This window comes from Halichoeres trimaculatus, unplaced genomic scaffold (genome assembly GCF_033239565.1).
Source record: "Halichoeres trimaculatus isolate MK-OKI-2021-1 unplaced genomic scaffold, fHalTri1.1 fHalTri1_scaffold_2, whole genome shotgun sequence".
In the NCBI taxonomy this organism is placed as follows: Eukaryota; Metazoa; Chordata; class Actinopteri; order Labriformes; family Labridae; genus Halichoeres; species Halichoeres trimaculatus.
This window is the reverse complement of record NW_027437180.1, coordinates 25,738,640-25,763,970: the sequence shown is the minus strand read 5'-3', so window position 1 is coordinate 25,763,970 and position 25,331 is coordinate 25,738,640. Positions and strand designations below refer to the sequence as shown.

The window sequence follows — 25,331 nt, the reverse complement described above, 5'->3', positions numbered from 1 at the left end:
TTGGGGGTCACTGCTCCTTTAAGATCCTAAAATATCCAAAAAATTTAATGTGGAGTCTTGAAATTCTTCCAGTGCTTCCATTTTTTTGGAGTGTAGCGTTACATGCAGTGTACTCTCATAGGGAAAGATAAATAAGACAACTGCAGAAGCATCATGACAGATGCAACACCTCCCACAACCCCCTGCATGCCAATTATTCACACCCAGCCAGGGTCAAGCTCGTTGTGCCTGTGTCACCGCAGCAGGGGATAGTGGACTGGGGTGAAGGGGGGTTGGTGTTTGGAGGGTGTGCAGTGCCCACTGTCATTATTAACTCAGGGTCCACTGGGCACAGGGTAGGGGCTGTGCATTTCAAAGTGCCTCGGCGGCTTTCATCTCTGAATCAAAATGTGGATCACACTGGATAGCTAACGGTTGTGTCAGCGTGCAAGGATAAAAATCAAAGGGGATCAGTATAACACTCAATGGAAAGCAGGGCAGCCCAAAAAAATGATATGCTTATTATGTCAGAGGTCAGGCTGAGTTCATTGGCTTTTTAATGCCTGGGGAACTCAGTGCAACTCCCTCTTTGCCTCGTTCTCTGTCTTCTTCGCTTGCTGTCACTTTATCTGTCTCCTTTTTTTTTTATCCTTTCCTCTCAAGCCCCACACTACCCACTACCCAACCACCCCCGCCACCCTCCCTCTCCCAAGCCTTGTGGGATTGAGGCACTGAGACAGCAGTGTAAAAGCAGAAGGGATGAGCTGCTCGTGTACACTTTCAATCTGGGTTGGCAGGGAGGTCAAAAGAAATAGAGTCTAGAGGTCCCAGGAGGAACTTCCTCACCTCTCCCTCCCTGGCTGCTCCTCAGCATGGATATGTTTCCCAAAGATCTGAGTCCAGTTCTTCTCACTTTCATAACCCTCCATCTTTGACTCCGCCCCCCAACAAAGGGAGATCTTGATGATCAAAGAAGCAGTATTCATTAAAACCCATCATCATGCATTCAAGTTCAACACACTCTCATCCTGTCTTTTTATATTCTCCCTCATTCTCCTTGAATGATGCCCTGACAAAGATGTCCGCCACTTGACACTGGACTGACATTGCGAGAAGCCATCTTGGCTCCTCTGGGAGTTGCCTGAGCTTGATTGTGCAGTCTGGGAGTGAAGTGAAACTGGCACCCAGGGGGCATCCATGTGGAGCTAGGGCATGCAAGATCGAGGGGGAGTTAACTAAGCCGGCCCAGTCCCCGTGCATCCTGGCGGGGTCACAGGATGGCGCTGAGGGCGCTAATCATTTCAAATTATGAATTCCTTTTTAATTATGAATTATGCATAAATTTTTAATTAATCTAATGTTCCCAGGGTTTTTTCCTCCCATCCTCGCGCAAGATCTCAATCTAATTACGCAGCATTAAGTAGAAGAGTGGCAGCCGTAGCCTCGACCCCGACGCTGAACCTCGGTCAACCTTTTTCCATCAATCTTGCCATTGTCTCCAAGCTCAGCCTTTGATATTTTTGCAGCATGGTAAAATGCATCTAAACACAGTCTGGACCTTGTTTACCTTAGAGCAGCATGTTTGTTAAGTTTGTTAAAATAATGCTGTATCATTACATTAGAAAATTAAGTGTTACATTGTAACTTCACCAATGTCCAACAAAAATAAATAAATAACAATAAAGACACACATTGCTGGAGGATTATCTTGTGTTATTTTAGCAATGAAACTTTCTCCAAGATGTTTTTCTAAGTATGACATCTCGTGTACATGCAAACTTTACCTACTCCTGTGTCATTTTCATCCAAACCTTTCAAAGAAAATGTGCCCTAATTTTCATAATCAGATGTATAGATCAATCACTCTTCAAAGGGAAAAACATGCCTAGGAGGTTACACATCTTAAACTCCCATGACAACCAGCAGTAGTGGTGGTGAAAGAAATTAATCCCTCAATAGTGATTGTCGGGGTGCCCTTGAGCAAATCATTCAGTCCTCAATTGCTTTAGTGGAGCTAATCTGTCGCCAGCAGCAGTGTCCTACTGAGCAGTCATCGAGTGCCATTCTAACTGCGTAAAAGAAGCTAAAATTCATCCTTGGATGGAATTGGTTTGAAGAAAGCTGCTATTATCATGACATTTTTAAGCACATAGTTTGCAGTTGAGTTAAAAAAAAAACCCATTCCCATACCAGATAAGATATGAACATACTTTACATTCTACGATTCAGGTCATAACTTGAGAGTTACACGTATCTATTCTGTTCTAAAAAAAGCCAACAAACATTCAAGAAGAGAAAAACCTGATTGTCTTGGCTGTAAAGTTTCCTGAAATAAAAAAGATGACTCCTGTGGGTGGATAAATTTACACTTTGTTACGATAGTGTGTTTCTGTGTTACATCTCCTGCTTGTTTCCAGGTGAGGCCACTGATTGGTAACGAGGTGCACCTGGCCCTCAGCCTTAACGAGCTCACTTCTGCTTCTGATAGTATAGGCACTTTGGTTTGAGGACTGCTGTCTCTAAATTTGTGTTGCTTTTATTAATTCTGTGATCACTTTTTAATTCTTATGTGTAAATATGAATAATTCCCTTTTGATGGTCTGAGCTGATTTTCTGTGTTTCTTTTTTGTATGGGTCATTCTCTGAATTGTTGTTTGCCCCATAGGGCCACCTTAAAATGGAATTTAAAACTGGTAATGCATCTAGATTTCTCCAAATATTGACCATTTTTTGTTGTGGCTGTCTTAATAAGCGACAAAAAAGTTTTGAGGGGTTAAATTTTACCCACAATAACACAACCTCTAGTTCCCAATATATAAGTGTTTTTTCCTTCTAGCTAGGGTAGGCAATATGACCAAATCTTCTATCACGGTATTTTTCCTTCATTTTGCGATAACGGTATTACATCACGGTTTTACAACATGAAATAAGAGAAGTCTTTTCAAAACATAATTCTGACTCTGTTCTGTGTTATAAGTGTACACATCCTACCTAGCAGGTGGAAAATGTCTACTACTGTGTTAGAAAAAGGCCTTTGCCCACAATGCACTTTTGGAAGAGTAGCTTATCCCATTTTAAGCTTAAAGTGCACTATGGTGAGCAAACTGGGTCTGAGAAATGAAGAATATTTAAAGGCAAAAAATAAATGTTTGCATTTTATTTAAAAAGGGTGGGCAATTAACGAGCAACATTTTGAAAGCCTATGAATTTGTTAAAATTAACATTACTAGCTTGTCGTTCCATTAGTTTTTCTAAATTTATGTTCTGTTTGTTTTCTGAGGCCTGTAGCATTTCACTGACGTGATTTTTCGGCTGCTATTATGTTTTTTGGACAACACGCAGACATACACAAAGATACTGACAGATCAGTGGAGTGATTTTGACTGAAGAACGCAGGTGAGAGTTTGGACTCGGAGCCTGAACCAAGGAATAAAAACAATGTCCCAACAGAATAACATGATTCTGCTGGGACATGCGCTGTTGCTGCACAGCACTCAGGCTTCAGAACAAGAGTCTATCAAAGACCTTTTGTAGCTACATATTTATTGGACAAAAAAGGTGAAAAAAAACTTATCCCCAACTAGCACAACACTTGTTTCCCCCTTCCCATGAGCAGAAACACCTGCTGACATGACAGTGACCGCTCTGTCAGACGCACCATCCACAAATAAGAGCAGGCTGGCTACTTATGCTTAAACTCTGTCAAAGCTGGGCAAGTCTCAAATTTTTCATCGGCACAAATTTTATTGATAATAAAAATAATCAAGAAGTTTATTTATTTAGATGTGACAAGGCTATGAAGCTTGTAAAACCATAAAAATCCATAATTTAACCGCACCATTGTTAGGGCTGCAGGGTACAAAGCTGTGAAAAATGCAGCAGCTTATAGTCCCCAAACTACGTTATACATTCAGCTTCAAAATGTTTATTTTGATGCCACTACTTTGTAAAAAAAATGGTTGTATCACATTTAAGTCGCTGAGGTTTGACTTTAAGCGGTCAAAACCCAAAAGAAGTGATTCCAGAAAAGGCGCAGGCCCTGAACCAGTCCTGGAAAAGAGGTAACAGTGGTACCTCAACTGGTTTTCAAATAAAGGTTTTTCTGCTTCTACTCTGATATACTCAACACTACGCTGTTTCTGCATGAGTTACAGTATAACTGATAGGTTAAAAATTTGATAAAAGGTCATCACAATTGCCTTATAGCATAGCAATGTGACATGTTTATAGTTAGTGAAAGAATCTCAAGACCAGATTCCCAGCATACCACACAGGAGTAAGTAGACAGAAAGTGCTTCCTCTTTAACTTCTCCCAGCAAATCTTCATCTCACACAGGGATGGCATGATAAAATAAAGAGCTGATTTATCCGTTAGATGAACGGTGGGGCTCAACCAATAAGCTGTATTATTTCTTAAATGTTGAACCAGACAGTTAAAATCTCAAAAGGTGAGACTGACTTTGTTTATCCTTGATTACACAGTTGATTTTGTTTTTTGTTATATCTTAACATCTGGATTATATAATGCATATATTGTACAGTATTAAGACTTTCTTGGAGCCCAAAGTGAAAATCTTGAACAATTTGGGTCTTATTCTTTTATAAAAAGTCAGATAGCACGCAGCACTTGTAAAAAGGCACTGGCCTACTTTCCTCACAGACTCATGGGAAAGACACAGAAACCAAGGTTGTGAATAACCCTATGTGCAAGTGAAGGCATGCCTGATACCCTTGATATGCACAATAAAGTCTGAAAAACAACGTATGAATGGGGCTGAATCTTCCTGAGACCCCTGCAGTGTGATCTGGGACATATTATGTAAACTGTTTCTATTCAACTTGGTTTACAGGAGGCAATAACAGCGGGATTTTAGTTTTTTCCAGAGTTGATCCTATAATAGTCCAAACACATTAATGTATTTGTTACTGTCAAAAGCTGAAGCTGTCTTTTCACTGAAGGTTTGAACTACCTCCCAGACATTTTAGGCTACCATTGTTTTAAAATCCATTTAAAGCAGCTCACAGAGACACTCTGCAGCCTTGACCTGAAATGATAAACATAAAACTGTTTACACTTCTTACGAGTGTTATTTCTGGTGACAGCGGAGAATCAAAACAAAACTTAAGGCAAAGGGGAGACAACATCGAGCTTCAGATCAGAAATGCGAGTCTTCACGTTTGAGTCTGGAAGAAGTAAAATACTTTTGATTAAAGTGTGACTGCAGTGACTGGAGTTAGAAAGTCAAGCTGAGAAAATAGCACAATAAACAAAACAATTATGGATTACAGAAGTCAAGCTGGTGTTGTGTCTCTGCAAGCTGTTTTTCCATGTAGCTCTCAATCTGTCTTACATTTGGACAGTAATAACGCCTAACTTTAGTGAAGCACATGCTCACATTGGTGGATTTATTCTTTTTATAGGCTTTTAAATAAAAGAATGTATGCTTGTTTTGGATAATTTCTCTGGGCTATTAAGACTACTGCTATTATTTAAAGTCTTCATTAACAGCAATAAGCATAAATTGAAGAGCTGATGCAAATTGCTGATTAATTCATCTGCTGTCATAAACTACTGTGACAATCTGTTCTTTGAATTAGTGTTTTAAGCAAAAGAAAAACAAAAAAAACATAAACACCACCAGTTCCAGTCTTCTAAATATAAATTTAATCAGATATTTTCAGATATTTTTGGTCTTCTTAGACACTAAACTAGGGATCTTGGATTGAGAGATGCCTGGAAAAAAAGAGATGTTACAGCCCTGGAAAGTATTTTAATTATTTGTGAAAAACAGTTGCGCTCACCTGAAAGCTTCATAAGCAGGTCAGTGGCTGTCTTGGTACTGATGTCAGGGCTAAAGAGGGAGGCCGTGGTTGGACCACTAGGACTGGATCGGACCCCGACTCCTACCCCGACTACGGGCAGGTCCAGCGAGTTGGCACTGCTGCTGGGACGGTCCCTGCACAGGCTAAAGGGCGAGAGCACGGACAGATCTCGCTCTTGCGGCTCCTCCTTGATGTGGACGTGATTGGAGGAGGCCTCTAGCAGTGGCGGTGATATCTGCTGCTGACTGTCCAAGTGCAGCGGCGACACCTCAGTCGCTCGCAGGTCTGTGGAGCCGCTGTCACCCATCAGGGAGCCCTCGCCCTCTGTGTCGGTGGTGAGCTCCTCTTTCACCTTGACGTCTGTGCGGGGGAAGTGCTGGTGGCAGCGCATGTGAAGCTTCAGGCTGAAGTGACGGGAAGAGGTGAAGGGACAGAGTTCACACTGAAATGTCTCACCCCGGTCCTGATGCTGATGTACCTGAAAAAGGAGGACAGGATTAAGTGTTAAATCACCTTTACTCTGCTCAGGAACAGTGGGACAGCTAGAGGAAGGATTATTTGCTTATTTTCAGATAAAGGAATAAATGAGGTGCAACAATAAACTCTCCATGGTGTTAAAACACAGGACAAAGGTCACAATACAATAAGACAGTTGGTTAAAGCATGCATATTCAAAAAGCACTAATAGCAATTATGTTGAAGGTGAGGGTGTCAAAGGGTACAGAGTCACAAGATTAAGACAATCCAAATCATCTCACCTTCATATGGGACTTGAGATTGTCTTTGCGAGCACAGCGAAAGGGACACAGAGGACACTGATGGCTTTTCAAGCCTGTGTGGATGACCATGTGTCTCTTCCAGTAGCTCTTGCGTTTGATGACCAGTCCACACACAGGACACTGGAATGGTTTCCCACCATCCTCAGGAGAGCCTGGAGGGCACCAAAAATTACTGCTATCATCTTCCATTTTCAAAGAAAACAATACTCTAAAGATGTTTCAAAAGCAAGTCCTCCATCCTAAAAAGAAGGCAGCATCAACAAAGTGTCTGAAGAGAAGCTAGGTTACCGTTAAGATAGATACAATGTCTTTCCAAAAGCAGATCCCACTTTACACAAATCTAGAAAAGACAATGACTGCACATCTAATGATGAGAACTATCAAGGGAAATGCCAGCTGGAAGCAATGGAACAATGGAAGTAAAAACTCAAGCATGTTTTAGTATCTCGATTATTGTTGTTGGCTTCATATCCAGCATCCATTACTGTTTAATTGGTCTTATTAGAAAGAGGCATGATTGCATTACAAATTCTACAAGGGCCTGTCAGGATGGCTTCATAAGTATTCCAGTGCTGTTCCTTGAAAAACATCTGGTAATCAGTGTTTGGTGAAATTACTGTGCTCAGCCATTCATTGACCTGAGGTGTAAAACCTCGAGACTGCCTATTTGCAACAATAAACCGCCATCTGCGGCCCAACCTCTCCGAGCACAGCAGAGATCACAATGCAAAAATGACTTCTGCTTATGCAGAGTTGAGCTGAGTGAAGCGGAAATAAAGCAGGGGGGAGAAAATGTGTGCAGGTTAGGTTCCCTCATCTCAGTACATAACGTGTCTTTCCTAAGTAATCATGTTTTAGAAAGGGGTTTACTTGGATCTTCAAAGAGAAGAACATACCCGTGTAATACAGTTTTATAGTGGAACTGGCAAGGGACAACAATAAAACAAGACATGACAGTCAATAATCAAGGTCACATTTTTCAGTCTGGCGACCAAACAACTACCTGCATTTTTACAGCACTGCTCGACCTTGGCAGCTCGCGGGTTAGAGCAGACCCCCTTCTTAGCATGCAGATCACAGAATATTACATCGACTGCCTCATCTGTCTGAAGTCAATTTGATCCAGACATTTTAGATTTGGCGGGGTTGCGACACAATCCCTCAAAAGTGCCCATCCATCTCCCTGAAAACATTCTGTTCTCCCTAAAGGCTACTTAGTGTGAGCCTGCACTTTGAAGATCTCTCTCCCTGCATGTGAAAGACAGAGATCTTTGTTTGGGTTATATGTCTGCTTCTGAGTACACACTTGCAGAATATACTGCATGGCCATTTGTGAGTAACAGAGAGGGAGAGAGAGGGAGAGCATAATAGGGAGAGCAAAAGACAGAGTGTGTGTGCATGTACGCATCTGTATCCAGTCAGTGGAAAGTATGATGTGTTTGGCCTTAAGTCTGCTGTGCTGATCAGTGCAAAGGGCTCTGGTTAGTGGGGGTTGAAGCCAGGAGGAGGCTGCCGAGATGGATACGGACTCCAGAGCTCCCCACTGTGCTGAGCACACACTGACGGCCCCCTTTTGGCAGCACGCACATCCGAGCACAAACGAGCTGGTCTGGAAAGGCAGTGAGGTCTCAGTCGGAACCCCCCGTTGAGCCCACAGACCATTTCCCAGACTAGAAGGCCAGCCAGAGCTGTTTTCTCTCGGCTATGCTCTCTGCTCGGCTGACAGTTAAGCTGAGGCTACACTTCTCACTACTTCAGCACCAGTGAGGTGAGAACACAGCCATTACAAAACTAGAGACAACATGTCATGCAAGTTCAGATTTGTGCTTTTTCTGAAAGTATTTTGGTGACAAGTAAACTCAAAATCACACCATCGCAGTTCTGGTTTCAATTCATCAGCACAAACACTTTCTTCCATGATATAAGTGGTGTTGACTATGGTAAGCACTGAATAAAAAGAAGTTCAATACCAGGGGAAATTTTTCTCTTGAACCTTCAGGTATTTTTTATGATTATTTTTAAAAGAAAGTGGCACTGTGACAAAAAGATAAAAACTTCCCTTAGATGAAGTGCAGCTGCGATGTTTTTGAACCTTCATAGTCTCTCACTTTTGTACAGACATTTTTTATTTTTATTTTATAGCAACAACCTTGTATGAGCTTAAGTAGTCGGTTTCTGTTTAGAGAAAGGCAACAATTCAGTGTTTTTCGAAAAGTTGTATCTATGTCTCGACATCTTTTAACCACAATGTTCCAAACCTCAGGTGATCTTTGTTCCTGTTATTGGGATATGTACAATATGTTTTTATAAGTATGCTTACAGTGATTAAAATGCAGATGTAATGACTCACAATTACCTGCTTGACTGTTAGGTTTGCCTCTGCTCTTTGGAGTTGAGGGCAAAAGCAGTTCTAGGCTCTGTGTGGGTGTAGAGGGCGTAGGCGCCTTCTGGTTCTTGTCCAGTAGAGGCTTCACATCCTCTTGGAGGACACCTGTTGTCGCCGCGGAGGAACCATCCTTTTTCTCCACCAGCAGGTTTCCCGCTGCCCTAGCTGCCACTTCTTTGAGCAAGGCAGCAGAAGACGTCATCGAGACAAGTGAGAGAAAGGAGCTAGCTGAGGCTTGGTGGTCATTAGCAGCGCCAGTCGTTGACGTGGCATGGCTCCGCTCGCTGACTTTCTTAGAGAGCGCAGCGAGGGTGGAGCTAGCTGACTGTGGGCTGAACGGCGAGTTGAAGGCATCAAAGCGCACCACGTCTTCTCCTCTGTTCCCCCCTCCGAGAGCGGGCACTGCAGAAGAGGCAGAGGTGGAGGACGAGGAGGAGGTCGTAGATGAGGAGGCCACAGCATTTTTGTCTTGAAGTACAGCATTGGCTGCAGCTTTTAGCTTCTGGATTGCAGAGTCTGGAGACAGGCTGGAGCCACAGGGCGTGGAGCAGCTGGCTGGTGGCCACTTATCTGCAACACCTGCCCAAACAAAGCCACTGCCATTGGTTGGAGTGACTGAGTTAAAGGGGTCGTGGGGCTCTTGCTTAATGTTGGTGACTGAGGGTGCCAAGGAGGCCGGTGAGGCTGAGCCACTGTTGTTGTTGTTATTGGCCAGCTTTCGGGCAAGAGCACTTAACTGTTGGGCATGATGGGAAGACGGGGAAAGGGTCAAAGGTGGAGCTAGACCTATAGGGGGAGACTCACCCCCAGCACCTCCCCTGGATGACCGACCCAGGAGCTCCCCAGTATCAAGTTTTAGTGACCCAGCCTCTAAGAGACGCCGTAGGTTGCTGCTAAGAGGTTTCCCCAGGGCACGAGACGCTGCCTCACCGTAGAGTGACGACACCACAGATGAGAGCGTGTCCTGGGTCGAGAATGCACCTCCATCCAGTCCGAGAAGTTCCAAAGAGGCACGATGGACGGGTGTGGGGCAACCCATTGAGCTCTCACCTCCGCAGATATCAGGGTCCCCGGACCCAGAGCTGACTCCAGGTCGCTCGTCAGGTGAGGAGCCCCTGGGCAGGAGGAGCTCATCCTGGGTGTCTCCGTAGGACGACGACTCTGAGCGTGTGTCAGAAGCATTCCCAAACCAGCCTTCCTCCTCCACAGGACCATCTTCGGGCCCTCCTTCCTCATTACTGTCCACATCTAGAGGAAGACAGAGAACATACAATTTAACATGAGTAGGCAGACTCAGATGCTGTGCAGGTATTTTTCCTGGCGTAATCCTTGTAATTTTTAGGCTAACAGTTAGCCCAGGAATTATCTTGAAGGCTTGTGTTCATGAAGCAAACTGCTTTACCACTGTTAGGTTTCAGCATAAACTGTTCCCTGTGATTATTCTCCTTTAATGATGGATGATAAATTAAGATCTTTTCTGCATGGAAGCCTCACAGACCACACTTTTAATCATTCATATGCACGGTTACCTTCTTGTTAGATACACTCTATACTTGTGTGCTAAGAGAGGACACTGAAAAACACAGCATCCAACAAAAATTAAACCTCCTTCTTATATAACGCCAGTTTTCCTCAAGGCGCATCCAAGATGTTTGAGTAATTTAGATTTTTCTGTCCTTTTTTAAATATATTTTTTTTCCCACCCTTGGTCTGGAAGAGTCTAGTAAAGGGGTTACCATGACAACGGGTCCTTCTGGGAGGCTAGACAGCAAAGATTAGGGTAATGGAGGTTACAGAACTAGATTAATATTCATGAGCCTGCAGATACCACCAGGGAGCCAATAAGGATAGGGTTAAGGTCACCAGGGGTCATTAATATACGCTTCATGTATCAATATTCATAAGCAAAACATTACAGCTTGCCAGACAAGGGCGAACAAAGAAAAGTGAATATTCCTGATACATATTAACAAACCACCATAAGAATATGTCAAAAGCTCCAAGCCTGGGCAAAACAAAATGTCAAAACTGACTTTTTTTCCCTCTTTGGGTTACTGTACACAACCTCTCAGAAAATCTGTTAAAAAAGGAATAAGCAGAGAATTCTGAGAAGAATGGGCACTCACAGCCGAATGAACATACATACATATCCACACACACTACAGCCGTCTTCACCTTAACGACCCTGACAGAGGCCTGTTGGGTCTTTGCTCTCAGTTCACAGGCGATGGCGAAACAGTTGCTGAGCAACCCAGCCCAGCAACCTGTAAGGACCATTAGAGTTGGCTGACATCTGGCCAGCTTGGTTCGCCATGGTCCACAAAGGTGACCACAATCACAACCTTGTACGACTCCTACTCTCCAGCTGCAACAGATATCAAACAGGACTCACATTTTTCATCTTCTCGTCTCTGTCTCACACATGCACATCAATCTCTGGCTTTTTTAAAAGTTCACTGAAAATGTCAGATTCAAAACTCAAACACAATGGTGTATATAAAAATATTTGTCTTTTGGCCTTCCAAAATAACATAATAATATTTTTTCCAAGAAAAACGGAGAAGGAAAAACAAACTGCTGAGCATCAACTGTAACAATGGTTCAGATAGGGCAAGATACATGACAGGGTGTTCTAATACAGAGTGTCAGCTGCTTCAACTGCCAATAATGTATTGTCAGGTATCAGCAAGTTCGACGAGCACTGCACAAAAGTGAAACCATATCCATTTAGTGTTTAAAATCAAACTTTTTCATAAAAGTTGGCACTAAAAATTTAGAAACAGCATAATAATACTGGAAAAAGAGGTAACATTGGTCAAGCAAAGCATCAGCAACTACTGTTTTTCCACTCACTTAGAACATTTTCATTTCATGATTATTGAATGAATGCGAGTAAGTAGTAACTTCTGAGTGTGAGAAATTAAGCCGATCCCGGAAAGAACTTTTTGAAAACTCAGTAGTTATGAGATACTGTGATAACAAGTGACTCTGTTAGCACATGTAGCATATGTGGCTTCTGTGACAGTGTGTGCACCAGTTTAGCAGAGAAAAAGACAAACAGTGGGGTACCTAGTTATGGTACCTTTTACAATTGGTACCCGGTACTTTTGACAGAATTCAGCTGGTACCTTTAAAAGTACCTAATTTGGTACCCATCTCTATTCATAACTATAGATATGTGGAGGCTTTAGACAGAAGTGACCTGAGGGATCTTTTTTATTTTATTATTAAGTGAGTGTTTTAGTGAGCAGTAGAAGACTGGCCTCATGGCTTTTGGCTTGAAATGACATCACAGGCATGTATGTCAGTTTCTTTTCTGACGAGGTACTTTGGCTTCACTTCTGTATGTAGAGAAGAGGAAACCTCATCCATAAACAAAATACAGTTGGAAAAAAGCCAGCTTGACTTTTTTTTCTTTTGAAGACGCTGTAAAGATTTATGGAAATACCAAAACGCACCAACTTGGGGACCAATTTCCCATGAACCATTTTCCAACCTGAGAAGGGTTAACAGGATTGAAAGAGAAGGTAAAGAAGAAAGGGCCAGTGAGTCATGCAAGGCAGGGCTTGACCCATTTCCATGTGACATGTGAAAAAGCAGCAAAAGCCACTAATGGCTGTAATGTGGTTAGAGGGGAAATCACTAGATTGCTGACCCAAGGTCCTACCTTTGAGGCTGAACTCTCTCGCTCCTAAGTTCACTCTCTCTAAAAACTCAGGGTTAGGTGCAGCAAGACACAACACAACACCACACCAGGCTACAGTGCACTGCTGCACTCAACTAGCATGGCTTTGTGTGTCACAGGCAAGCCACCCCGTGGGCGGAATGACATTTCCCAAGGTCATGGTCTCCGGCCCAGGCTCTAAAGGGGCTTCGTCTGAGCTCTGCACTGCTGCTGTGTGCCCACGACATGCATGGGGACAAACACAAGCACGTGTATACATACTATATTTAAACTACACAGCCAAGAATGTGATTTAATACAGAAACCCTCCCCCACCCCACCCCAACACATTTTTGTCTGACACACATTCAACTGCTTTGCCTGGAGTACAGTGGCTGGCTCGGCGACAGTAGCTGCAACCCACCCCCCCTCAAGTGATGGAGGCACGGAGATACAACTGAGGCGGCGAGCGTCTGCCACTGAAAGGGAACCATTTAGTGGTGTAATGGCGGGGATGACTTGCATGTTGAGACAAACAGCTGCGGGGGGCTCAGCAGTCTGGATCTGTTATCACTCACACATGGGTGATTCAGTGGTGCAGTGGCTGGGGAGGTCTTCTCTTAGGGCCACAGGGATGTACAGTGCCACCAGGTTATGGACAAATAGAGAAGCGTAACAAGTCAAGTGAATGCCGAGGCTCCATGAAGACACCATGAGGTTTCAGAGTAGCCTGAAGTGCCTCGAGCCTGAGCAGAGGTGTACACGGAGCAGCTAAAAATATTTTGATGTAGAACCTCTGTGACTTACAGTGTTTAGAGACCTGCGTGCTTTCTGAACCCGTCACCAAACAGTGACAGTGAGCTCACTGCCTGTAAGTACAGCTGAAAGCAGCCGGACATTACAGGTAGTGTACTTGTTCATTGTTTTGCCACGCAGTGCTGTCAACAATCTCCATTTGTGAACTTGGCAGGATTATTTTGGCTGAGACTTTTCTAGGTCAAAGAGGGTTGCATGAGCCGTATGTGTGTGAATGTGTGTGTGTACTCATATACCTACACACAGATACAGTACAGTAGTCAGGCAGGCTTCCTTGTCACATAAAGTGATCACTGGTAAAGGGAGAAGTACAGGACCAGAGTAGAGGTAGGCCAAGAGGTCACTAGCCACATGACTTGTGTGAGGCTGCTGCTGACTAACATATTCTGCCTCCCTTGCACACACACACACGCGTACACACATAGCTATTCTGTGACTTAGCCAGGCATGAAAATTGGCCTCACTGACCCCAGGCCTGAGCAGGGTTGGGGGAAGAGAAGATGGAAAGGCAAAGGAACAGGGACAGATAGAGGGATGGTAAAGAGGAGGGGAGGAGGAGAGGGGAGGGGGTTGATTTGGCCGGGCAGGAAAGAAGAGGAAGCCATTAGCCGATTAAGGCTGAACAGGGGTGCATCAATACTGTGCCGATGTCAAAATGAGAGTCATGCCCATGAGCTAATATAGCAATGAGAGGAAGAGAGGCCAAGACGGAGGGAGCAGAAGCTGGAGAGAGGTAGTGCAGGTCAGGGAATCAGTAAAATCTCTGGATTGCTGACCGCAAAGCTATAAAAAGAGGGACGACATAAAAGAGCGCCACAACATCTACAGAATAAAGCCATTGAATCTACATCGCCCAAAACGATTAGTCTTACATCTTCACTGGGAGAGGAAAATGGTGGTGCGTGGCTGTGTGTGTCTTTGGGGGTAGGTGGGTGGGTTAAGGAGGTAGAGCAGGAGGTGAGGCCATAGGAAGGAAGGCAGAAGTATGGATTTAGCGGGGAAAGAGCCACAGCGGTAATTAAGTGTCCGGCTGGGCCCTAGCGGGGGTTGCCATGGCCGCGGGCTATGCTAATGAGCACGCCCGGCGGTCAGGGCTGCCTTATTAGCGCCTGCTGGACAATATGGTGGGAGAGACGCTCAACTGGCGGGCTCACGTCTCTGCAAATGACTAACAGTCCTCCCGAGGAGGAAGGTAATTCCATTAATTGGGACGGACTGGATCAGGATTCCTCCACTCACTTTTTCTATAATCTCTCACTTGCTTGATCTCTTTTACACCCACACATTATTTTCTTTCTTGTATCCCTTCATCCCCTTTCGTCTCACTCCTGTCTCCGTAACTGGGAACACAAATATTATAAATCAAGAAATACAACACAGACGCTCTAAATAAATCCAGCTGGATGTGTGGGAGATAGCAGACATATACTCTCTCTTAAAAAAATATACACCATCAAGCTGTTAAAAGCTGTTATACTTTCACTAAAACAACAAGACAACAACTCCAGAGTCTATCCATCATCTTTTAATTCTATTGGGAAGTAAATAAAATATGACAATAATCAAGTGTTTTGGCAGTGTGTGAAAACTGAAGCAAATATATCTTCTAACAGAGCAGGTTTCTTTTTTACTCTGATGAAACTGATGCTGATGTGGAAACATGCCTCCTATACATTAACTTATGTGAATTAAGTGTCCACTACACAAGCTGTACTCTTGATATGAGTTCTTCCATACACATACCTTTAGTAAGCACTCACATTGTCTCTGTCAAGGCCTTTTTACTTTAAGTGACTTGAAAAACTGGCATCTCTTTTCTTCTCAGCAAGAGTAAGCCAAACCATTAGACGATCCTCTGGCAATTAATTATGCCGACACGATGACTTGATCCAAGGAAAGAAAAAAATCTTCCTGTGTATTCACCAAGGTTCATGTCAAACATTAAAACATGATGAAAACTCAGATTCCGCTCCTCTATTTCACTCCGACTGTCTCTGCCATCCTGTTAAGCCTGTAGTTTGTGACAAAGACAAAAAGAGCCCATCTTTTAGCTGGAATCTGAGGTGAGGCGATACTCTCGTCGAGGATCAGGGTTCAGGCAGGAGGGCTATATATAATGGCGGTTGAGTCGTATTGAAATGTAGTGCAAATTACCATCTGTGTATTTTCAGCCTTGGCCTCCGTGGTTTGTGGGTTCTTTGGGCGCCATGCCAGAGGTGAAACAGGAAGGAGAAGTGTTCTTGGAAGAGAATGAGACGACTGAGAGCCCCAGACCTCTGAAATTCCTCATTGCAGATGAAGTGCACTTTACCCCCTGGTTTATTTTTGCCTTCCATTTTTAGCGTCTCATGTTTAAAAAAAAAAAATACTTGCTCATAACCTCAAATGTGTCATCAAAGCTATGGATCTAAACTGCTGCAGGGAGAGAAGTGTATCTATTGCATCTTTGCAGCATCAACTGACACATTACAAAGGAGATAACAACTATATCTGATGAGGGACTTAATTCTGCTTCCTTGACCAAACATTCGAAGTACACCTTGTTTGTTAATAACATGTTTTGATGGATTCTAAACTGTGGTTAGTACTGTACTGCTTGTGCCTGTATTGTTGTGACATCTAAAAATGAAAATGAACATGAGTCTAAAGGTAGGATATAAAGCTGTTTTCCCAAATCTAGTGAAAAAATTCAGGTTTAATTGCTGCTAAGTATGACAGCACTAAGCTGTGAGCTGTTAAAAAGGTTCCCACAATCCTGAAAAGAGAATTTTCATTGCATATGCAACAACGTCCTGATGCAAATGTGTGAATATGCGAGGTGTGAGACAACTAGAGGGAAGACTAGAAGAGAAACTCACCGCCCATAAAGGGACAAGTACAGTGCAAATTTTGATCTTTTTCATCTCTGCCTCCGTAGATGGATATAGAGCATATTGATTAGGATTATAATTCTGGCAATAATCTGCAGCCCTGGCATGATAAAAACTGCATTAGCCTGATAATGACGGTAATTGATGAGTGAAAACGGAGCCAATATTTGCTGTCAGTCCCAAAAGCAGCCTAAAAATGTTTGAAACATCTTTTACACATAAGCCTGTCAAATCCAATCTACCAGTTAAAAACGAATGGACAAAGGGCAGTCACTGTCTTACCCTGACACTTTCAAAGACGTATTAAAAGTCTACAGTGATACGCAAATGAAAAAGCATAATGATGAAAAATCATGGGCTGTGCCAGGGATTTTTCAGTCAAATCCCATTTAGTCGTTTAATATGAAGCTTAGACTTTTTGAACCATTTATTTTCAGAGCCGCCTCAGACTTTTATACCAGTCAATGTCATTTTATAACTACTGCAGGCTGTTGATCATAAATCTTAATAATTCAAAATATGACTTCTTTCTGTCTTTCTATGATTATTTTTTGGGCTCCATTTGATAGGACAGCTTGTGAGAGACAGGAAATGCAGAAGTGGAGGATGACCTGCTCTGATGAGACCAGGAATCATACCTCAGCCAGTGCAGCTATTGAGGACTATAACCTGGTACCTAGGCACTTTCTCCACCAGCAACTACTGTTTTAAAGTTTCACACCATGTCACATAACCAGCATGAGCCTGTGAGCTATCGTTGGCAACAGTTCAGATTTATGAAAGGGCCCTTAAGATCTGACCTTATGAGGTTCAAATAAGACCAGCTATATGTGGCTGTTTTCAGATTTCACTTCTTCATATTCTCAGGGTGGAAAACAAACTACAGTAAGAGATAACTACCTTGTGTTCCAAGTGTTTCCAAAAATGCTAGATGTTTTTGTAAATGAGGACACCAAGAAAAAAGTTGCAACTTGAAAACTTAGATCTAAAAGCATCAGCAATAATCTGTCCACTGTGCCAGACAAGAGGTGTGAAAATGCTGGCCAAAACCCCTGAAGGCATATAGACACCTGGCAGGAATTTACAGTCTGACCAAAACCAAAACAACTCCAGCAGACAGATTCAGGTTGTCTGTGGACACATCAGAACAACTAGTTTTTTCAGTGAACTGCATCCTTACTGGGTTAATGTTTTAGAGCACACTGACGTATTTGTGACCAGACCTGCTTTAAATACCCCTCAAAGCTTCTGGATCCCTGGGCAACTCTGATGGTGATGATACTGCCTCTGTTTGGGTAAATTACACACAACATTAAACTTAGTTTGTGCCAATTCAAAGAAGGATTAACAGGCAAATTAGCATTGAATAGGTGAGAGAAACTGAAACAAGCATTTACAGAGCTCTGTTTTGCCAACCAGCCCTCCACTGCACTGCGCTTTACCTGACAATCAAATAATCCAAACATTATTTACAGTTCTCTAAATAAATAAGAACAACTACAGGATAGTTTGACTGTCAATTACAGCTTTATCCACTATCTATGTATCACCATAATCCTAACTGCAGGGAGCTCGAAAAGCTGACCTGCTCTGCCCTCTAAAAAATAACTTAAGAGTCAATGCCAAAGGTCACATTTTAGATGTAGTGCCGACACAGAATTAGCCCCTTGCTCATGGAGAACCAAATTCTGATTTGGTGTAAGAAAGTGAACAGATTGTTGTACATTTTCACTCAATTTCTGTGAGTTTGGCAAATGTTTAACAGCGGTAGATGTCTTCAAAGAGTTCAAGGAAGTCACCGAAAAAAGTCAAGAATTTTTATTCTACAGGGGATTAAAATGAGCGTATTTAAAAATAAATAAACTATTGCATTGCAGCTTTTTTCCTCTTACCATTTTTATGACTTAGTTCTTCTAAACAGTGTTTTTGAGTTACTTGTTTTCAAGCCTTCATGCCTTTATAATCATTTGCATCAGTATTGAATGGCAGTGTCCAAATTAAGAAGCTGCCACTTGCCAGTAAGTGGGTTGCTGAAATAGGCCTATGTTACAACAAAATTTGAGTGCTACAACACAAACCAGAGGTTGATTGAAAAAATATTCTTTGCATTTGTTCTTCAAATTTTTTGACCCCATCTTTATTGAGACAGTGACCTGGCATGTTTAGCACAGAAAAGAATGTTTAAACTTAAGATCTGAATGTCATGATCGTTCCTCCCTGCAGCCACCAGTCTTCAATTCTTTAGTATTTGGAAGATGAGCTACAAACCAAATGAATTTCCCTTCTGGGATTAATAAAGTATTTTTTATCTTATCTTTATCTTTATCATTCATATGGCAGTACATTTACAAATACAATAACTGCAAATGAACATTGCAATTTGAGTACATGTAGAGCATCATTTAAATATATGATGTCTTTAGGAGCTGACATTGCCTAGAGGTTCGGTTACAGGTCCCATGAGGCTAGCCCTGAGGCGGTTGGCCCAGGTTTGAATCTAACCTGCAGCCTCTTTAGTGCATGTCACTCTCCACTCTCCTCCTGTTTCTTTGGCTGTCCACTGTCCTATCCTCTCTGGATAGAGGGATAAAATCCTGAAAGAATGGAGTTTTAAAAAAGACATGGTGGCTTAAAGGTAAGGTGCTGGGAATACGAGCTCTGACTCCTGCAACAATAATGTCAATAAAAATTAAAAAGGTCACTCAACTGATAATTAGTTATGTTTCAACAAAGGATTTCTTGTTCAAATGTTTAATGGTTGCTCTAAAAATATTTACTTAACTGTCCATTGACAGACAGAATAAAAACCTAATTCCTAAACCTGCATGTAGGCTGGAGACCAAACACAACTTTCCTTCCATTTCAATACACTACAAACATAGTCTGTCTAAAATTTGTAGTCATTTTGCATCATGAATCAGAAGATAACACTCCATCTATTGTGGATAAAAGCCAGCTGCCAAGTCTATCTGCGAGCAGCCAAAACACAATTCTTTCATTTTTGAAAAAGCAGTAGGCTTTCAGAATGATGCAGTTAGGATGGCAGGCTTATTAAAACAAATTATGGATATCCGACCCTCATTCTCACAAAGCAATTACTAAAGAGAAATATTTTGCATTTTATTTATTTTTATGGATGGATTAATTTAGAACGTAGTTAGGTGGTCATTTATAGCTGCTGCTGATGATGCACATGCACGGTTATTTGTGTAACAAGTTATCAGAAAAAGATTCATTCAGAGGTTGTTTGATAAACGGGGCTTATTGCCAGGAGAGTGTCGAAATGATGTACAGCAACAGAGCAATGTCTCGATTCTACGAGGAAGAGCTGTTCATAGTCATCAAGACTTCAGCTGTTGTATCTCATAGGAATAGGCATATGTGGGTGGCTTCCTTCTTTGTCAAAATGAATACAGGCAAACACATGCAGCACACTTTAAAACACCGCATATGGTTAAAAAAAATGGTGATTGTCTTACATGTGTGAAAACCAAAAATATTATCATTCCAACACACACCTTAAATGCTCACAACAACAGATGATATTCTTCCACAATGACTTACTCATATGTGCTTAGTTGAGTTGCTTTTTGTGGACATAATCATATATTTGCTTGCTGCTGAGGTTGTTTTAAAGTCTCTTATGTATGAAATGTTTCCTTCAGATTGGTAACAGAAAAATAAGCCTGAGGATGCCAGTTTATTACAGGTACACCAGGATCACAACAGTCTTATTTTTAGTGCTTTTTCAACTTTTCAAATTTCTTCTTATTAAACACAGTAATTAGCATACGCCTGCAACTGTTCAACTAACTCCCCTGCGTATTTGCTTTAATATCAGGAAAAACCTGTCATAAATACAGCTCAGATTACCGTTTCAAGTGATTTTAAAAACTACTAATTATGAGCAACCTGACACACAAGTCAGATCCCATCAATTTTCCTTCCGGTTGACAAAGTAACCTCATCCAACAGAGACGTGGATGTCGCGCGAGCATTCTTGAGGAGACGGGGTACATTCTTTGGAAGCAAGTGTGAAAAAGAACAGGCCATCACCCTGCTGTGTAGTTCTCTGGCACACTGAAGCTCCTCACAGAGGTGATTGTGTGTCTGTGGAAGAGAAGTGAGAGAGAGTAGGAGGGTGGAAGGTGGGAGTGTGTACAGCGTCCATGTATTGTTTGTAAATCACCCCACCGGCAAAAGGGACACTCGGCTCTATAGCAGCCAGTCTGTCCAGGGATACAGAGTGAGGTCGGGTGGAGAAAGGTGGGGGTAGACAGAAAGGTAATTCTATATGTGTATGTATGTAAGGGAAGTGTGCAATAGAAGCAGTGTCGATCAGAACACTCAGACTTGACAACAAGAGAGAATGAGCAGAGAGGCAAGGAAGACCCAAGAGAGAGGGAATCTTGAGGGGAAGGCGGGGGCTGTTTTATGGTGGCATTGGTTTGACGTCTGTTTGGCAGAGGCGCCCAAGACAGTGCCTGCTTGGATTTTAGCCTGTCACTTAGGACAGGGACACTAATCAGCATTGGTCCCGGTCTCTACCCCAGGAAAAAAGGGGGAGCACTTTCAGGCCATTATTTTGAAAAAAAAAAGGGAGAAGAATTGCAGTGGCACAGCAGGAAATGCTAACCGCTAACCTCATTTACATGCAGGTCCAGGGAGAAAGGGGGGAGAGCTTATTCCGTTTCCAATCTCCATGTTAAATGCTGGCCAGGGCAGCTGATGGGAATGAGAGGCATTGTTCGCCCCATGCCGCTCTTTCTCTCTCTGTTACACCAATACCTGCCATGCTTTCTCCAAGGTATAAAAAGGAGACACTGCCTCAGTAATTTTAATCTGCACCTGAAATCTATACAGACCTGACATGCAATGTATGCGGCTGTTTACTCTGTGCAGACTGTGTACTGCAACCCTCATAGGTCTATCCGTTTTGTCATAACCAGGTTGTGACCCGAGGCTGCCGCATTCAAAGCCATCCTTCACCCACTGAGTCTGTTCTGTGGCATAATGATTGCTATGACAACCATCACTTAAAGCCACGGGTAGGTGGAGGAGAGATGTCAGCTTCTCGTCTACTCCTCTGATGATCTCATTTCTGGCTGGCAGGTACAACAAGGTCAAACCACTGAAACTGGCAAAGTGGCTGCTTGCAACATGCAAATGACAGAACCCAGTTTCCAAACAATTACACCGGCCTGTCCAAATCGACACGGGGCTAAGCTCTGAGAACCACAAGGTGGGGATATAAAAAAAAAATCAGGGGAGTCACAGAGAATGAGATGTAGAGGGAGGGATGGCTGTCTTTGGCCGGCTATGAGCACAAAGTCTGGCTGTGCGTGCCAAATGAGGTTTTTAAACGGTTTTTCTGGGAGGATTTGTGCTAATCTAGAAAACCTTCTGGAGGAAGTGCAAATACATCTGCCGCTGACCACTCCCCTGTAGAGTACGAGGGATTAATGACACGGCAATCTGAACCAACATGGCCCCCATTCAAAGCACTCGTGGGCACTGGGAACATACGGGCAATCATGAGCCGAGCCATCTGATTTAGTTCTTTTTAGAATAGCTCCCTACCTATATCCACTCATTCATTAGCTTCCTCTGCTTCATTTGTTTCTACTTATGGTTATGGTTCTTAAAGGTACCATAAACTACAAGGCTCATCACTCAGAATGAAATATCCAGTGATTAGCTAATCTCATTAGCATCACAAGGGCAAAATGAACTGACCAAATGCCCTTGATAAACAATGAAAGGATGAGACCTGAGTCACATTGTGCTTTTTTATGCTCTGGGAGATGCTATGGTGATATTGTGCAAATGGGGAAGCCTCCTTTGCGACACTGTATTAGTCAAGACGCTCACCTGCATTTTCAACATCATAAATATCCCTCACACGGCACTGACAATGGCTTTCTCTGCGATGACATCACATCAATGATCTTAACTCCTCAGGATTTTTGTCCCGCTGCCAAACACTTCCATTCTCCTCTTCAGAGATGATATATTGTTTCCCTGGAGAGCTGTCACTGCCTTATGGTGCGACTATCCTGTGTCTGTAACAGCCAGCGACTCCCTCTCTGTACTTTTAATCTTCCTATAAAACTGATCCTACGTCCCGAAAAGGTGCAGACACACAGAGCTGTTAGCCCGGCTACTTAGAGACATTAGCCCGTGCCTTGCTCTTGACTGCCTAAACGCGCAACATGGACACACTTGTACAACCAAGAGGAGAAAGGGGTTAGCTTGGCTCGTGCACTCGGAGGCCAGCTACAGCCAGGCTGTACTTGGGGAGAGTGTATCTGTAAGTGTGAATGTGTGTGTGTGTGTGTGTGAGAGAGAAAGAGAGAGAGAGAGAGAGGTCTTCTGCCCTCCTCTACCCACACAGGAAGTGAGGTCATCTCATAGCAGCGCGCTGTGCAGAGTGCATTCAGCAAAGGGGACAAAGATCAACACAGTGGCCAAAAGTCATCTGAAGCCCCCTAGCGGAATACACATTCAATAATTGTCTATAAGGAATTAATCTGATTAAAAGAAGCAGCTTTTAAAAAAGTTTATGTAGAGTATGCTGCAGCCGTAACAGCAGTTTTTAAAGCATCAAAAGCCAAATTTACAAATTCCACACAAGTTAAAGATGTACCACATACTCTAAAATACCCTTACAGCCTTCAGGCGATTGTCTTCCTTTTAAGACAATTCAGGAAGCTCCTTACATCTGTACAATGTAATTTTAGTGCCTTTCTAGGAGTGAAACCTAAGTCCAACAATAAATCACATCCCTGTTTAGAGCAGGCGTCTGGCACGACTGGCCGGCTTCAGCTCCCCAGACCACCACCACCTCCTCCTCCTCCACCGCCGCCGCCTCCTCCTCTCCTCTCATGCTCTCCATCCCTCATGCCTGTTAAAGGCTTGTCCTGCAGGGCCTGGATGCACTTGTGTGGTACAACAACAGAGAAACCGCCCAAAGCTCTTAACAGCTCTTCCTCTCTCCACTTCCTCCCTCCCTCCATCTCCACTGCTAGCACCAACACCACCACCACCACCAGCAGCAGCTCCTCTCTCCCTCTCCTCTCTTCTCTGCTCTGTCTTTCCCAGCTGCACCGGCGAGCTGTTCCGTATGAACTGCTGCCAGCTGAAAGCCTGCTACTCCTGTGAGATTGCTATTACTCAGTGCAAGCAGGGCTCTACGTAGCCAAAGGGCTGCTCTCCGAGCTGTAGATCTCCATGTTGTGACTTGTCAACACGGGAAAAATCGTTACCAAGGCTGAGGCACTTCCATTCCACACAGAGGGGGTCTGATTGAGAACAGTCAGACAGGCAGGTACTGTACAGGACGGCTACCAATACCTGATTTAATGTGGCAGAGGCATCTCTTACCCCATTCGAGGGGAAAAAAACATCCATCCAAGTTACTTAAACCAAATTTAGTTTTGTGTAATCAGGTCGTGGACTACAGAGTTTTTGCTGAGAAAACTTCAAAAATTGACAGTTTTGATTAAAGTTTCCATGTTACAACTTAAAAGGAATTATCATTTCAGAGCAAAAGTGTATTTATTAAGACAACTAGTAAATCAAAGAGTGGAAAAGAGGTTTGCAAGCTCTTAATCTCTGACCGGATGAGGCTCTGAAAAGTTTTTTTTTAACCTGAGGTTCACTGAGATGACACTTATTTCCCATGTATCAAAAAAAAAGTTTCAGACTTTACCACAAGAATATTTACAGCTAAACAAAAACCACCATTAAAACACTAAAAACTTTAAAGGGACAATTAAGCAAAATAAAAATAATAACGAATGCAGTTGCAACTTTTGTTTCACTGTCTTTGACAACAGGAAACTCACTTTATCCAAAGCATTTAGATCCCATATCCAGCTCTCTGTTCATAAAACCTTTTAAGTGTCAAACACCTATGTACTTTATATTGCACACAGTGAGAGTTGATAATCAGATGTATTTACCAAAAATAGTCTGAGGACACCATATATTTTCTTTTGGACATTTCTTATAGTTTTGTTATCAGATAAGTAAAAACTGTGGCACTTCCACTGGTCTAGTATTGTTTTGTATTTACTGGGTACGTACCATTAATATGCACATCTTAACACCAAATCAAAACGTTACTGAGAGCAAATTTATTAAAATCTTAAGACTCTTTCTGGTGACCCCAATCATTTTCTTATCAAGAAAATTTGCAGTTCACAAGACAAGAGAAACTGTTGCAGTGTGCAACAGTTTGCAAGATTCCACATGTACCCTCAGCTATCTGGTGAAGGTTACACATGTTTTGGGTTAAGAGGGAAAACAAGGACATGAGATTTGACTCTTATTAAGGTCAAATTACTTTGTTTTTTGTGTGTTTTGTTTGACAGTTTGGCTTCAGGCCCCTGCAACCCTAAAAAGATAAGCAAGAGACTACAAGTGGGTGGGGGTTGATTGTTTAAAAATCCCTTAGTTTGGGGAAATATACAGAAGGGTCAATCAGCACTATAGGAGAAACTGCCATAGTAAGGATGTGAGCATTAAGTTGACTTCAAATCAAACAAGTACTTAACACTTTTGTTATGTAGGCCTGAAATAAGGGCATATGCTGTGTCTGAGCTGCCTCTTGCCACTGGTGTGAGCTATAGGTCGATAATGACTACTATCCATCGGGTTGTAAACAAGCACAGATAACAGATGGCATCTCATAGCACAGCACACAACAAGCGGCGTGGATTGACGTAGTTTTGATTTAGAAAACGGAGATAAAGTTGTATGAAGGCTGTGTTATATGAAGGTTAGCTGGAGTGGAGTGATGTGTAACAAACACAGGCCAGTGGCTGTTCACTTGCAGGGATGACCAGAGACTGGTGCTTCTAGTTCTGCGAACAATAGCTATTACCTGCAAACTCTGTCATTCAATATTTAAAAACATTTGTTAAAGAACACTGAGGTGAATGAGCAAGTTTTTGTCCACATTTATATCAGTAATGCCTTCTAAACATTATTCTTGTTATGACTGTGCAGCC

At 42.7% G+C, this 25,331-nt stretch overlaps 1 protein-coding gene across 2 annotated transcripts in view; it reads right to left on the bottom strand.

Moving 5' to 3' along the window:
* The window catches only part of znf827 (zinc finger protein 827), a 69,998-nt gene that overhangs the window by 39,028 nt on the left and 5,639 nt on the right, over positions 1-25,331 (bottom strand). For both annotated transcript variants that reach the window (XM_074686412.1, XM_074686403.1), the window contains exons 2-4: positions 8,938-10,215; positions 6,561-6,733; positions 5,782-6,280 (exon numbers count right to left, since the gene is read on the bottom strand). In XM_074686412.1, the coding sequence (XP_074542513.1) occupies positions 5,782-6,280; positions 6,561-6,733; positions 8,938-10,215 (1,950 nt within the window). The remainder of the gene's footprint in view (positions 1-5,781; positions 6,281-6,560; positions 6,734-8,937; positions 10,216-25,331) is intronic.